Source organism: Leucopleurus acutus, assembly GCF_964270905.1.
Source record: "Leucopleurus acutus genome assembly, chromosome: 8".
Lineage (NCBI taxonomy): Eukaryota > Metazoa > Chordata > Mammalia > Artiodactyla > Delphinidae > Leucopleurus > Leucopleurus acutus.
This window is the reverse complement of record NC_139151.1, coordinates 97,755,202-97,768,356: the sequence shown is the minus strand read 5'-3', so window position 1 is coordinate 97,768,356 and position 13,155 is coordinate 97,755,202. Positions and strand designations below refer to the sequence as shown.

The window sequence follows — 13,155 nt, the reverse complement described above, 5'->3', positions numbered from 1 at the left end:
GAGACCCCCGCGCGACCTGTCGCGGAGCTGCGCGTGCATAGCGAGCATCCTGTATTTGCTTAGAGCGAGTGTGTGTTTGGGGCGGCGGCTGAGAGGAGATGGTGCAGCCCCCGGCTGGGCCTCTAGCGGCGGAGCTGGAACTAGAACCCGGATGGGCGGACCCCGGCCCCGCGCCCCCTCGCGCTCGCTGCCTGGTGCAGGGCGCCCCCTAGCGGGACGCCGGGATCCGGCAACGCCGCGCTCTCCCAGGCCCGCCTGGTCTCACGACAAAAGAGCTCAAGTTCCGGGGATCCGAGCCCACCGCCCCGGGGACCGGGCGGGTCCTCCCCTCGGTGGCCTCGCAGTCTCAGCCGAGGCGGCGGGGAGCAGGTCAACCCGGTCCCCGCGGGTGGAACGGAAAGTGGGCGGGGCTCCCGGAGGTGGTGTCCCCGGGGCGGGGTGCGCGGAGTTCGCAGTCCGGTGCGCACTCTAGCTGGAGTCCGTCGGAGCTTCACACTCGGTCCCGAGATGACGGCGAGCAAGCGGGTGGCGAAGGTAACCGCGAGTAGGATGACCCCTTTGTCACGGTTCCGGTGACTTTCTATTCCGTCCTCCCTCCATCCCTCCTCCAGCTCTCCGAGCGCATTTGTTTGTCTGGGTACCAGGGCTGGCTGAATCCCTGCATCCCTGCCCCCTCCCCAGTGGAAGAGTGGGTCTACGAGAGGGGCCAGAGCTGGAGTTTGGGGAGGTGAGGACGTGTCGAACTGGGGTGTCGCTGGCTCCCTGAGCTGTGCTGGGGATGGGGATGAGCCACCTCCCCCCAAATTGGTTTCAGTTTCATTTCACTGCCAGAAACTTGTGATAACAATTACGTGCGTCTCAGGTGCGGGAAGGGTTGGTTCCTTGGCGTCTTTTTTGGAGCCAGGCGTTCTGTTGGGGGTGGTGGCAGGTGCCTTTTGAACAGAGAGAACCAGGACAGGGTCCTTGCCTTGGAATAGCCCATGGCCCGCCCCATAGTTTCGTACCCACATTAGAGTCCCGAGAAGTATGCGATGCTGAGTGGGAGTTGAAAGCAACGTTCTCAGGGTATTCTCGGGAGGAAAAGATGCCAGGGAGAACCTAGAAGGTGTCCTGGAACAGGTGGCGTGTATTCATTTGTTCTACAAATGTTGTTGAATGCCTCCTATATGCTGGTTCCTGTTCTAGGAGATACGGAGGCAGAGATAAACAAACCTACCCCTTCTGAGCTTTCATTCCGATCAGAGACACAATTTGAAGTGAGGTCGGGAAGGATGGGGAGTTGGCGATTTTCCCCAGGAGGTGGGAAAACCCAAGGTGTTTGGAGGACTGAGATGTGGCTGGGACTGGGGACAGATGGGGAAGGTAGAGCAATCCTGGGTTGGACACCCCTCAGGCTTTGAGGCTCTCAGAAGTGCCCCTCCTATGTGCAGGCTTGAGGGGGGTGAAGAGGGAGTGCTACCCTCAGCCTCTGAGAAGAACATGATCTGAGATTGGGGCACCCAGAGCAGGCTCAGCCCAGAAGGACTGAAATCTAGAGGTTGGCAGCAAAATAGGGCAGAGAGTCTTTCCAGCCAAGTGGGAAAGAGCTAGGAGCCAGTATTTATAGCACTGGCACCACTAAATGCCAGGTAGTTTACATTAGTTATTTCATCTCATTCTCACAGCAACCCTGTGAGATAAGTCCTATACCCCCATTTTACAGATGGGGAAGTTGAGGCTCAGAGAGAATAAATTGATTGTCCTGGGTCACCCAGTAGGGAGTGGTGGGGCTGGGATTAGAGCCCAGATTGGTGGGGCTCCAACCCATAGGCTCTTTCAGTGGCTTCCCTACTTTCATTTTCTGTTCCTCTGAGTCAGGTGATTTCCTAACAGGCCTCTGGAACAAACTGTGTGTCCTAGCTTGGCTTTCAGCATCCCCAGGCTTTGGGAAAGCCTTGAGAGAACTCATATACAACCAGTAAAGTCCAAGTTCTTTCAGTTACAGTAAACTTGGGGAAAATGTCCATTCCAGAGCTTCTCTGTTCAACCTGGGGCTTCATTCTTGCTGAAGAGTCACAGATGATACTGGAACTAGGACTTGTAGTAGCAGATGCTTCTAGTTTGGGGTAAAAGATAAATGAGGGGTCATGGATTCTGGGCAGAAGGCGCAAGAAGCAGTTTGTTGGCATGAACAGAGTTGGAGTATGGAAAGATAAGAAACAGGAGATAAGGGTGTGTCTGTATGTTGGGGGGCAGAGAAAGTTTAGATGGTGCGCAGTGGGAAGGGACCTCTCCCCAGCTGTGGACTGGCTTTGGGGACCTTTCTCTCTGCCTTTGTTTATACCGGGGCTTGCCAGCCTTGTCACTATGGACATCCTGGGCCGGATAATTTTCCGTAGAGTGTTTGTCGGCATCCCTGGCCTCTACCCACTAGATGTAGTAGCACTCCTCCATTTGTGACAGCCCAGAATGGTCATAGACATTGCCAAATGTCCTGGGGGCAAGTAGGTAAAGTAACCCCCCAGTTGAGAACCACTGGTTTATACCATTTGGTGTTCCAGAAAAATATGACCTGCCCTTGAAAGTCTTTTTTTAAAAAATACTTTTATTTATTTACTTTTTATTTTTATTTTGGCCGCACCATGTGACTTACAGGATCTCTGTTCCCAACCAGGGATCGAACCCACGCCCTTGGCAGTGAAAGTGTGGAGTCCTAACCACAGGACTGCCTGGGAATTCCCTGAATGTCTTTTTATCTGTTGCTGGTTTTTTTTGTTGTTTTTTTAAAAATAAATTTATTTATTTATTTAATTTTGGCTGCTTTGGGTCTTCGTTGCTGCACGCGGGCTTTCTCTAGTTGTGAAGAGCGGGGGCTACTCTTTGTTGTGGTGCGCGGGCTTCTCATTGTGGTGGCTTCTCTTGTGGCAGAGCACAGGCTGTAGATGCATGGGCTTCAATAGTTGTGGCACATGGGCTCAGTAGTTGTGACGCACGGGCTTAGTTGCTCCGCGACATGTGGGATCTTCCTGGACCAGGGCTCAAACCCGTGTCCCCTGCATGGGCAGGCGGATTCTTAACCACTGCACCACCAGGGAAGTCCCGCTGTTGTTTTTTTTTAAAGGTCTATTACAGTGGGGAGAGGCAGCATAGGGGTAGAGGGGTAAAAGGTACACATCATTAGGTATAAAATAAGCCACAAGGATATATTGTACAACATGAGGAATGTAGCCAACATTTTATAACAGCTATAAATGGAGTATAACCTTTAAAAATTGTGAATCACTATATTGTACACCTGTAACATATAATATTGTACAGCAACTATACTTCAATTTTTAAAAAATTTTTTAAAAAGAAAAGGAAGTATATTTTTTAAAAAGTCTATTGTTCCACAAGATGGACCCCAGAATGGAGAGAGGGGTTCTTTGGTCTAATACATTTGAGAAGTACTGCACGCTTGGGCACATACCTTGGAGAATCACAACACACAGTAACATATTAAAGGCTTTGGGAAGTCCTGCAGGAGAGAAGTCTGTTTAGCCTAGTGTTTCCCAGTGTACTTGACCGTGGAGCCCTTTTCCCATAATAACTATGAATCTTGCATGGGACGCACCGTATACATTTGCTCTCACTGGGCCCTCTGCCTTGGTACCTCTCCAATTCTCTGCGTGGTAGACTCTTATTCATTCCGCATGACCCAGCTCACAGTGTCACCCTGCGTGAAGCTTTCCTGCTCCCTCTCCTCTCCTTCCCTATTATGTGTCCACACGTTATTCACATAATCACATCCGTGTTTCTTCCATTACTCCAATGAAGTTCTCGAGGGCTGGGCCATGTCTTAGTCAAGTGTCAATAGAGGGTGCTATTGAGGAGAGGGCTGTTGCGGGAACTCAGTGATGTCCAGGTGACTGGGTCACCTTTCTGGGAGAGTGACACTGCTTGTCCTCTTGTTTCTCTGCTTGGTGTGTAGCGTTCTCCTCTGCTATGGTCTGCCTGAGTCATTTCCCCTCCCCAGGCCTGGTCTGGAGCAGTTTGACAGGCACAGGGTGATGTCTTTGCTGCCTGTTCTGCCCTGAGCACTGTAAAGGCACATCGTCATACTATGGAAGGGAGTGCTATGGAAGGGAGGGAGGACCTCGTGACTCTCTAGGAAGAGGACAAGAGGACAGACATTAAGTCCCTCGGTTTCAGGAGAAAAGGCTCCTAAGAGAGTTTACTCCCAAGCTGTAATATCTGGAAGCAGTGATGTGCGTGCTCCCTCCACCTGGTACTTATGGAGCTGGGGTGAGGCTAAAATTGGGTGATTCACTCAAAGCCCTGAGCACTGTGCCTGACACGTACCAAGTGCTCAGTGAATGGAGGCTATGACTCTGCCATCTTCTGTCCCCTGGGCGGTCCTGTTTGGGACTTGGACAGTGTGCTGGGGGGCGGGGGGAGGGGGCTGAAGTAGGGGAGACTAGGCCAACTGCCCGTGCTCTGTCCCCCTGCAGGAGCTGGAGGACCTTCAGAAGGAGCTCCCCAGGTACCTGCGGAACCTGTTCAGCGATGATGCCAACGTGCTGGTGTGGCACGCTCTCCTCCTGCCTGTGAGTATCCACAGGACCGTGGCGGGGGACTGGGGTCACTTAGGCCGGGAGCCTGGGCAGGGAGGGTTAGGATTGGGCAAGAATCTTCCCTGCCTTCGAATCCTGTTTTGTTTTGTTTTGTTTTGTTTTTGCGGTACGTGGGCCTCACACTGTTGGGGCCCCTCCCGTTGCGGAGCACAGGCTCTGGACGCGCAGACTCCGCGGCCATGGCTCACGGGCCCAGCCGCTCCGCGGCATGTGAGATCTTCCCGAACCAGGGCACAAACCCGTGTCCCCTGCATCGGCAGGCGGACTCTCCACCACTGCGCCACCAGGGAAGCCCCCTGAATCCTGTTTTTCACTGGAGGTTATCATTGGCAGAGGGGGTCTCTCTCTGGATTGATTGCTTCTGAGGTTCAGGCCGACTGATGAAGAGGCTAAAAGCCTTTTGGATTTAGTAAGGGACCCCTGCTGCAAGCCAGTAGCTACCACACCCACCATGGAAGCTTCAGTAGACAAAGGGCATTAAAAAAAAAAGAAAAAGAAGAAGAGATCTGTTGGGTCTTTGTCAAAGGATAGGGATGAAGTTCCTGTTTCCCACAGTTGGTAGAATTTGCTGCCTTAGACCTAAAATGTGTTTTGTTCTCTTTTAAAAATCGTATTTCAGAAAATTATTGTTACATATACAACACAGATAACTCATCTCTACTATTCTGCTTTTTCTCTGTTTATTATTAAAGATCATCTCGATAGAATCTCCCTTTGAAAGTAATATTCCAAAGGACCTATCAAAGTGCAAGATGTCTTATTGTATCATCTAATTATTAGTGACCACAGATATTTTCTTTGAGAAGTTCATCTATATACCTTTGGATACTAGGAAATAAAAATGGAAACAGTTGAGCTTTTTATTAGCTCTTTGGAATTTAATGGGAACAATTCATTTGATTATTTAGGATTTGGACTTCTTACTGACAAGGCAATGGTTTGGGTTGTGCCATTTTCCTTTTTTTTTATATTTTTAAATTTATTTATTTATTTATTTTGGCTGTGCTGGGTCTTAGTTGCGGCACACAGGATCTTCGTTGCGGTATGTGGGCTTCTTATTGCGGCATGCATGCGGGATCTAGTTCCCTGACCAGGGATCGAACCCAGACCCCCTGCATTGGGAGCGCAGAGTCTTACCCACTGGACCACCAGGGAAGTCCCTGTGCCATCTTCTCTTTCAACTGACCTGTAGCCCAGAACAATGGAGAAAGGCTTGAGTCAGGGCAACCCTTGACCCTCTGTCATGTCCTGTGGGCTGCTGGGTTGCAACAGTCCACCACACCTGCTCTGGGCTGGAAGAATAACAAAATGCTTTATTTAACTCAGGACTTCGGAAGAAGTAGGGCTTTCTCAGCTGACCCTAAGGTGCAGTGTGAAGCCCTCTGTCTGGTCCAACTTCCTCATTTTTATAGATGAGGAAACTGAGCCCCAGAGCTGCTCAAAGCCACACAGCAAGCTCGAGGTGGAGCCAGGATGGGTTCCCAGGACCCAGGGCTCTCAGCTTCATGGCTCCGCCACCTCCTTCCTCTGATAAGACCCGGGCAGCCCAGCCTGCAACCCCTGCAGAAGGACACACAGACGCTCTCTCGTCCTTTTCTGAGGCCTCACCCGTGGCTTTGTGTCTACTTCCCAGGTCCCAGCCTCTTCTTATTATCGAGAGCATGAAAGCTAAGGCATTTTCTTTATCTGCCCAGCATTTGCCCCAGCTCTTATCTCAGACACACCCAAGACCCCTACGGCTTCCTTTCTGCCTTCTGCTGAGGAAGAGGAGCTCTCTTAAAACCTTAACTCTACGCTTGCATACCTGTGTCATTCTGACTGTCTTTGTCCTGTCTTCTCTATCACGAAGGTTCTGGAAGGTTTTGGAGCTTTGGAACCAGCCTGAAGGCCCCTGTGCTCTATGCGGGGGTCACCCAAGTCCTGAGGTTCCTCCCCACTAGGGTTGTAGAGTACTGCCCATGTGTGGAGAAGTCAAGTTGACAGTGCTGAGTTCCCATCCTAGCACTGTCACTGTGGCCCTGGGCAAGTTACTTACATACATTACACTTGAGTTTCCTCATCTGGAAGTGGAGATGCTAATACTCAGGAGTTTTCATAATACTTATCCTAATAGCTGACATGTACATAGTGCTTGCCATGTGCCAGGCCCTATTCTAAGCTCTTAACATAAATTAGCTCATTTAATTCTTACATAAACCCTATGAAGAAGTCTGTTATTTGTTCCGTATGGAAAAGCACAGAGAGGTTAAGTTACTTGCCTGAGGTTACACAGCTAGAAAGGGGCAGAGCCAAGAGTCACACTCAGGCAGAGTGGCTCCAAAGTCCACGTAACCCCTACACTGTGCTGTGTGGGCTAACGTGTGCGGAGCCCTTAGCACGGGGTGGCACAGAGTAGATGCCCAGGAAAGCCTTCTGGTTGCTGGAAGTCTAGAGCATCTTCTACTGGCTCCTGGCAACTGTTCACTCCAACTCCCACTTCTTTTTTTTCTTCTTTTAACATGGCAAAATACACATAACAGTATGTACCATCCTCATCATTTTTATGTTCTGAGTTCAATGACACGAAGTACACTCACATTATTGTGCAACGATCACCACCATCCATCTCTAGAACTGAAATTCTGTGTCTATTAAGCACTGACTCCCCATCCCTCCTTCCCTCCAGCACCTGGTAACTAATTTTCTAGTTTATGTCTATGAATTTGACTATTCTAGGTACATCACATAAGTGGAATCATACAATATTTGTTTTTTTTTTTTTTTGGATCTAGCTTATTTCACTTAGCACAATGCCTTCAGAGTTTACTTGTGTTGCGGCATGTCGCCATTCATGATTCTTCCTAGGAGTGGAGCAGAGGATGCCTGGGACCCTGGGGTGGGGGCGGAGAGAGGGGGAAACCAGATCGAGGTCCTAGAAGGAAATGAGCAGCGGTGCCTCGGCACAGAGCTTGATCCCTCTCCTGCACAGGAGAAACCTCCCTACAACCTCAAGGCCTTCAACCTGCGCATCAGCTTCCCTGAGGAGTATCCATTCAAGCCTCCGACAGTGACATTCACAACCAGGATCTACCACCCCAATGTGGACAGCAACGGGCGGGTGTGCCTGCCCCTCATCAGCAAGGAGAACTGGAAGCCTTTCACCAAGACCTGCCAAGGTGGGCCTGGGCCCTGCCTAGAGGGAGGGACCTGGACTGGATGGGGGAGGGGGTCATGGGACCGATTTTCACTTAGAAAAGCCCAGAAGAAAGGAGATAAAAGTTGTGAGTTGGGCTTCCCTGGTGGCGCAGTGGTTGAGAGTCCGCCTGCCGATGCAGGGGACATGGGTGCGTGCCCCGGTCCGGGAAGATCCCGCATGCCGCGGAGCGGCTGGGCCCGTGAGCCATGGTCGCTGAGCCTGCGCATCCGGAGCCTGTGCTCCGCAACGGGAGAGGCCACAACAGTGAGAGGCCCGCGTACCGCAAAAAAAAAAAAAAAAAAAAAAAAATTGTGAGTCTCAGCTGAGCCTATCATCAGATAGAAGGGGTGCGTCCTGAGATCCTGGGCTGGCTGACCTGCTCCTGCCTCTGTTCTCATACCTGGGCAGGTGGGAGAGAGCAGCGTTGCTCTGGGTCAGGGGAGAGAGAAGCAGCTGGGCTATAGAGGGAAGGGCTTGGGATAAGAAGGCCGCATGCCCTGTCTGGGGACCCTGGTGAAGTCTTCCTTTCCAGGGCTCAGTGCCCTAAATGACAGCTGAGGGGACTGGCCTAACAATGATAACATACATCACTTCATTAGGCACTTGGGCACTGTGCTAAGAGCTTCACATGCCTTTTTTTTTTTTGGCTGTGTTTTGCAGCTTGCGGGATCTTAGTTCCCTGACCAGGGATTGAACCTTGGCCCCCAGCCCAGTGGAAGCTCGAAAGCTCGGAGTCCTAACCACTGGTCTGCCAGGGAATTCCCACATGCCATTTTTTAAAAGTTCACTTTTTTCTTTTTCTAAAACAAATTTATTTATTTATTTTTGGCTGCGTTGGGTCTTCGTTGCTGCACGTGGGCTTTCTCTAGTTGCGGCAAGCAGGGGCTACTCTTCATTGTGGTGCACGGACTTCTCATTGCAGTGGCTTCTCTTGTGGCAGAGCACGGGCTCTAGGCACGCGCGCTTCAGTAGTTGTGGCACGTGGGTTCCAGTAGTTGTGGCTCGCGGGCTCTAGAGCGCAGGCTCAGTAGTTGTGGTGCACGGGCTTAGTTGCTCTGCGGCATGTGGGGTCTTCCCGGACCAGGGATGGAATCCATGTCCCCTGCATTGGCAGGCCGATTCTTAATCACTGCACCACCAGGGAAGCCCCACTTTTTTTCTTTTTAAGATTTATTTATTATTCATTTAATTTATTTTTGGCTGCATCGGCTCTTAGTTGCGGCTTGTGGGATCTTTGTTGCGTCACACGGGATCTTTCCTTGCGGTGCGCGGGCTCTTCGTTGTGGTGCGTGGGCTCCTCTCTAGTTATGGCGTGTGGATTTTCTCTTCTCTAGTTGTGGCACGTGGGTTCCAGAGCGCGTGGGCTGTGTAGTTCACGGACACAGCCTCTCTAGTTGAGGCTTGCAAGCTCAGTAGTTGTGGCCGCAGGCTTAGTTGCCCCGTGGCATGTGGGATCTTAGTTCCCTGACCAGGGATCGAACTTGCATCCCCTGCATTGTAAGGTGGATTCTTTGTCACTGGACCACCAGGGAAGTCCCAAAAGTTCACTTTTTTATTTGAAGTATAGTTGATTTGCAATGCTGTGTTAGTTATACTTATGCACATGTGTTCAGTTATACTTATGTACATATATTCTTTTTCATATTCTTTTCCATTATAGTTTATTACAAGATATTGAATATAGTTCCCTGTGCTATACAGTAGGACCTAGCTGTTTATCTGTTTTATATATAGTAATGTGTATATGTTAATCCCAAACTCCTAATTTATCCCTCCTGCCCCCCTTTTCCCCATGGTAACCATAAGTGTGTTTTCTATGTCCCTAAGTCTGTCTCTGTTTTGTAAATAAGTTCATTTGTATCGTATTTTAGATTCCACATACAAGTGATATCCTATATTTGTCTTTCTCTGTTTGACTTACATTACTTAGTACGATAATCTCCAGATCCATCCATGTTGCTGAAAATGACATTGTTTCGTTCTTTTTTATGGCTGAATAATATTTCATTGTATATATGTACCACATCTTCTTTAACCATTCATATGTCGATGGACATTCAGACTGCTTCCATGACTACTGTAAATAGTGCTGCTTGGAACATTGGGGTGCATGTATCTTTTTGAATTAGAGTTTTCTCTGGATATATGCCCAGGAGTAGGATTGCAGGACCATATGGTAGCTCTACTTTTAGCTTTTTAAAGAACCTCCATACTGTTCTCCATAGTGGCTGCACCAATTTACATTCCCCGCCAACAGTGTAGGAGGGTTCCCTTTTCTCCACACCCTCTCCAGTATAAAAATTCACTTTTTTATTCCATATTACGTTTTTGGTATCTATCCATTGATGACAAATTGAAATTATAATGGAGTAAACATAGTTCAGGCATACAAAGATCGAGTTGGGTAGCCATTGAGGACCTGGTCTGAGACATGTCCCTGCACCACTGAGAACTTGAACTTTCTAACTCAGGGACACCAGCCATTTTTAACCCACCAACTTCATTTAACCCCCTCAGAAGCCCCCTGAAACAGTGCTCTCATTAGCTCCATTTAATAGTTAGGACACCGAGGCATATGAGAGGAGAAGCGCTTGCCTGAGCTGGCAGGTGGCAGAGCTGGGATTTGGAGCCTGCTTGGGTGACTCTGGAACAGCACCGTCCAGCAGAACTTTCTGCGGTGATGGAATCCTTCTGTAGCTGCCCTGTCCAATGCCACGGTCACTAGCCACGTGTAGCTTTCGAGCACTTGAAATGTGGCTGATGTGACTATGAACTGCATTCCTAATTGTAGTGAATTTCCATTAATTTAAATTGAGATAACTCCCTGTGGCTGGTGGCTACCATAGTGTGCACTATGGCGCTAGAGCCTATGGACATAATCAGTGTGCGATCAATCCTGCCTCTGGACCAGCTCGGGAGTTCTTAACCCTGGAAACAAGAATCCTGGGGGCGGGGATGGGGAGGACTGGTCCTTGGATGCGCTTCAGGAGGTCGGTGAAGTGCTCTGGACCCAGAACCACACGTCTGTGTGTATGCGTATGTGCACGTGCCTGGGGAGATGGGCCACTGCCTTCACCAGGATTCCAAAGTCGCCCGTGAAAGATTTCCAGCCACGGGGCAGCAGTGGTTTCCAGTCTTAAGCCTCAGAACCCTTTTTCCCAAATAAAAGTTGTTTTAGAATCCTAATAACACAACAGAGAAAAGCAAAGTGTTTCTTCTCGAAAAGGGAATAGAACCCAGAAACCCTGTTTATCTCACCAACCCCCATGATGGGTAGCTTCTGTGACACCGTGAAACATAGTTTGAAAAGCACTGATGTAACTGGTTATGTCTTTGGGCATCATCAGTGAATGTGGTAAGAGGCATTTCATTTGGTTGTAGCGTCATCCTAAGACATGGAACCTCCTGGGGGGATCTCCCAAGGAGTGGGTGTGACGTTTCGGGGGATCTGGGAGTGGGCAGCCATCGCTTCCTTCCCAGGATTTTTTCCTTCCATCCTGACGTCCTGATCTGACCTCTCTCCCCAGTTCTGGAGGCCCTCAACATGCTGGTGAATAAACCAGAGCTGGGAGAGCCCCTTCGCTTGGAGCTTGCCGACCAGCTGACACAGGACCCGGAGCTATTCAACAGGAGGGCCGAAGAGTTCACCCTCCAGTTTGGAGTGGACCGACCCTCCTAACTCTGCCTCTGGCCCGTCTCTGCACTGGATGCTTTCTGTGTGATGGACGGACCCATGTCATGGGCTAGGGGCCAGAGCCCCTTTGTGGTCCATTTCCTGCTCATTTCTTCCAAGTTTTCCTTCTTAGATTGTGAGTCATTTGTGTGTGCGTGTGCGCGTGTGCGTATGTGTGGTGGGGGGGGCCGCAGTTATGTGTGTGGTACGGGGATCCGCTGGCCTCAGGTGTGCTTTCCCCACTGCCTTTCTCTGCCCAGAGCCAGGGGCATTTAGGTTTGCGGGGTCGCAGGCCAGCTCTCCAGCGCTCTGTGATGTGGGAAGCCCGATCCTTAGAGGCTCAGGCTGCCTCGCAGGCCGGCTCGCAGGAAATGAGCCCAGCAGCCAACCAGGACCCACTGAGGGCCCAGGCATGGGGGGTGCGGGGAGGGCAGAGGGGCAGGGGGGAGTATGGGAGGGAGGCAGGGCACAGGGAGGAGGGACTCCTACTTACGGTTGAGTGTTCTGTTGATTGAGTGATGGAAAACAGCCAGACCGCTGATAGACATGTATAGATGCAAAACCTTTTCTCTTCCACGGATGAATCATAAAGTGAAGAAACTAATCTCTGTCCCAGAAATCTGACTACATGGGGGTTTTTTTTGTTGTTTTTTTCCTTTTAATTTTTTTTTTGGCCACACAACCAGGGATCGAACCCACACCCCCTGCAGTGGAAGCGCGGGGTCTTAACCACTGGACCGCTGGGGAGGTCCCCTGACTCCACGGTTTTTAAACCACTTGCTATCCCATTAGGTTGCTGGTTCCTAGGGACCAGGCTTTAGGCGGGGAGGTGTTTCCCCTCCAGCTTCCAGTCCACGGGAGCCACGGAGACCATGTGTTTGCCCAGCTATTAAAGCCACAGATGGACCGTGGAGTCCAACAGTGTTCACTGAGGGGACGGGTGGTTAATCGGGAGAAGAGGAGGCTGGGGATTTAGCTGCAGCCTAGCTAAAGGTGTGACCCTGCTCTCCATCAGCTGAGGGCTCGCTGGCCACGAGGACTAGACCACCCTTGGCCTGAGCGGTCGTCGACACGTCCACAAGGATAACATCCCCATTTTTATAGAGGAGGCAGCCAAGGCACAGAGCGCTTCAGTGGGTTGCCAGGTCCACTCTGCTGATCGGGGCAGAGGCCACCCCTCCAGCTGCAGTGCCAAGCTGGTTGGGTTTTGTTTTTGTGTTTTTCATGAACTGTTCTCATCAGCGCACATGCTCCAAATGGCTGATAAAGCCAGACAAGATTGTTAGCGGGAAGCTATACTCAGCTCCAGGGTTCATCTCTAGTGAGCCGCAGAGAGACAAAAACAAGCCAAAACTCTGGCCAGGGTTGGAGGGATTAACTTAGCACAAAGGAGGAGCTTTCTGGGTGCAGTGGTTCTAAGCTCCTAGAAGACCACTGGCTTGTAAGAGACGGAATATGGGGTATCTTTGAGTCAGGGGAATCACTCCAGGCCCCACTAGCCTAGTTGGGGTGAGATTTGTAGAGAATCTTCTACTCTAGTCCCTGCCCTGGAATTCCCTAATCTGGGAGAAGTGTGGAAAAAGGGAAGAGAATTGGGAAGGTGCCACCCATGGCTGGAAATGTAAGATGTGTTGTTACTTTGGGCCACCACTTCAAGAACACTTACGTGACAGGCCCCGGGCAAGGCTGTTTGTCCTTTTCATGATCTCATTGAA

General features: G+C 50.4%; 1 protein-coding gene across 2 annotated transcripts; it reads left to right on the top strand.

The window, feature by feature from the left end:
* The first annotated feature begins 362 nt into the window (after positions 1–362).
* On the top strand, positions 363–12,272 carry UBE2L6 (ubiquitin conjugating enzyme E2 L6). 2 transcript variants are annotated; one of them, XM_082845512.1, is made up of 4 exons: positions 363–534; positions 4,470–4,565; positions 7,561–7,747; positions 11,295–12,272. In XM_082845512.1, exons 1-4 carry the CDS (start codon positions 508–510, stop codon positions 11,444–11,446), a joined length of 462 nt encoding a protein of 153 aa, XP_082701638.1. In that variant the 5' UTR covers positions 363–507; the 3' UTR covers positions 11,447–12,272. The 2 variants fall into 2 exon arrangements, with proteins under 2 accessions (XP_082701638.1, XP_082701637.1); XM_082845511.1 differs by lacking the exons at positions 363–534; positions 4,470–4,565 and having other exon boundaries at positions 7,266–7,747.
* Positions 12,273–13,155: the final 883 nt, after the last annotated feature.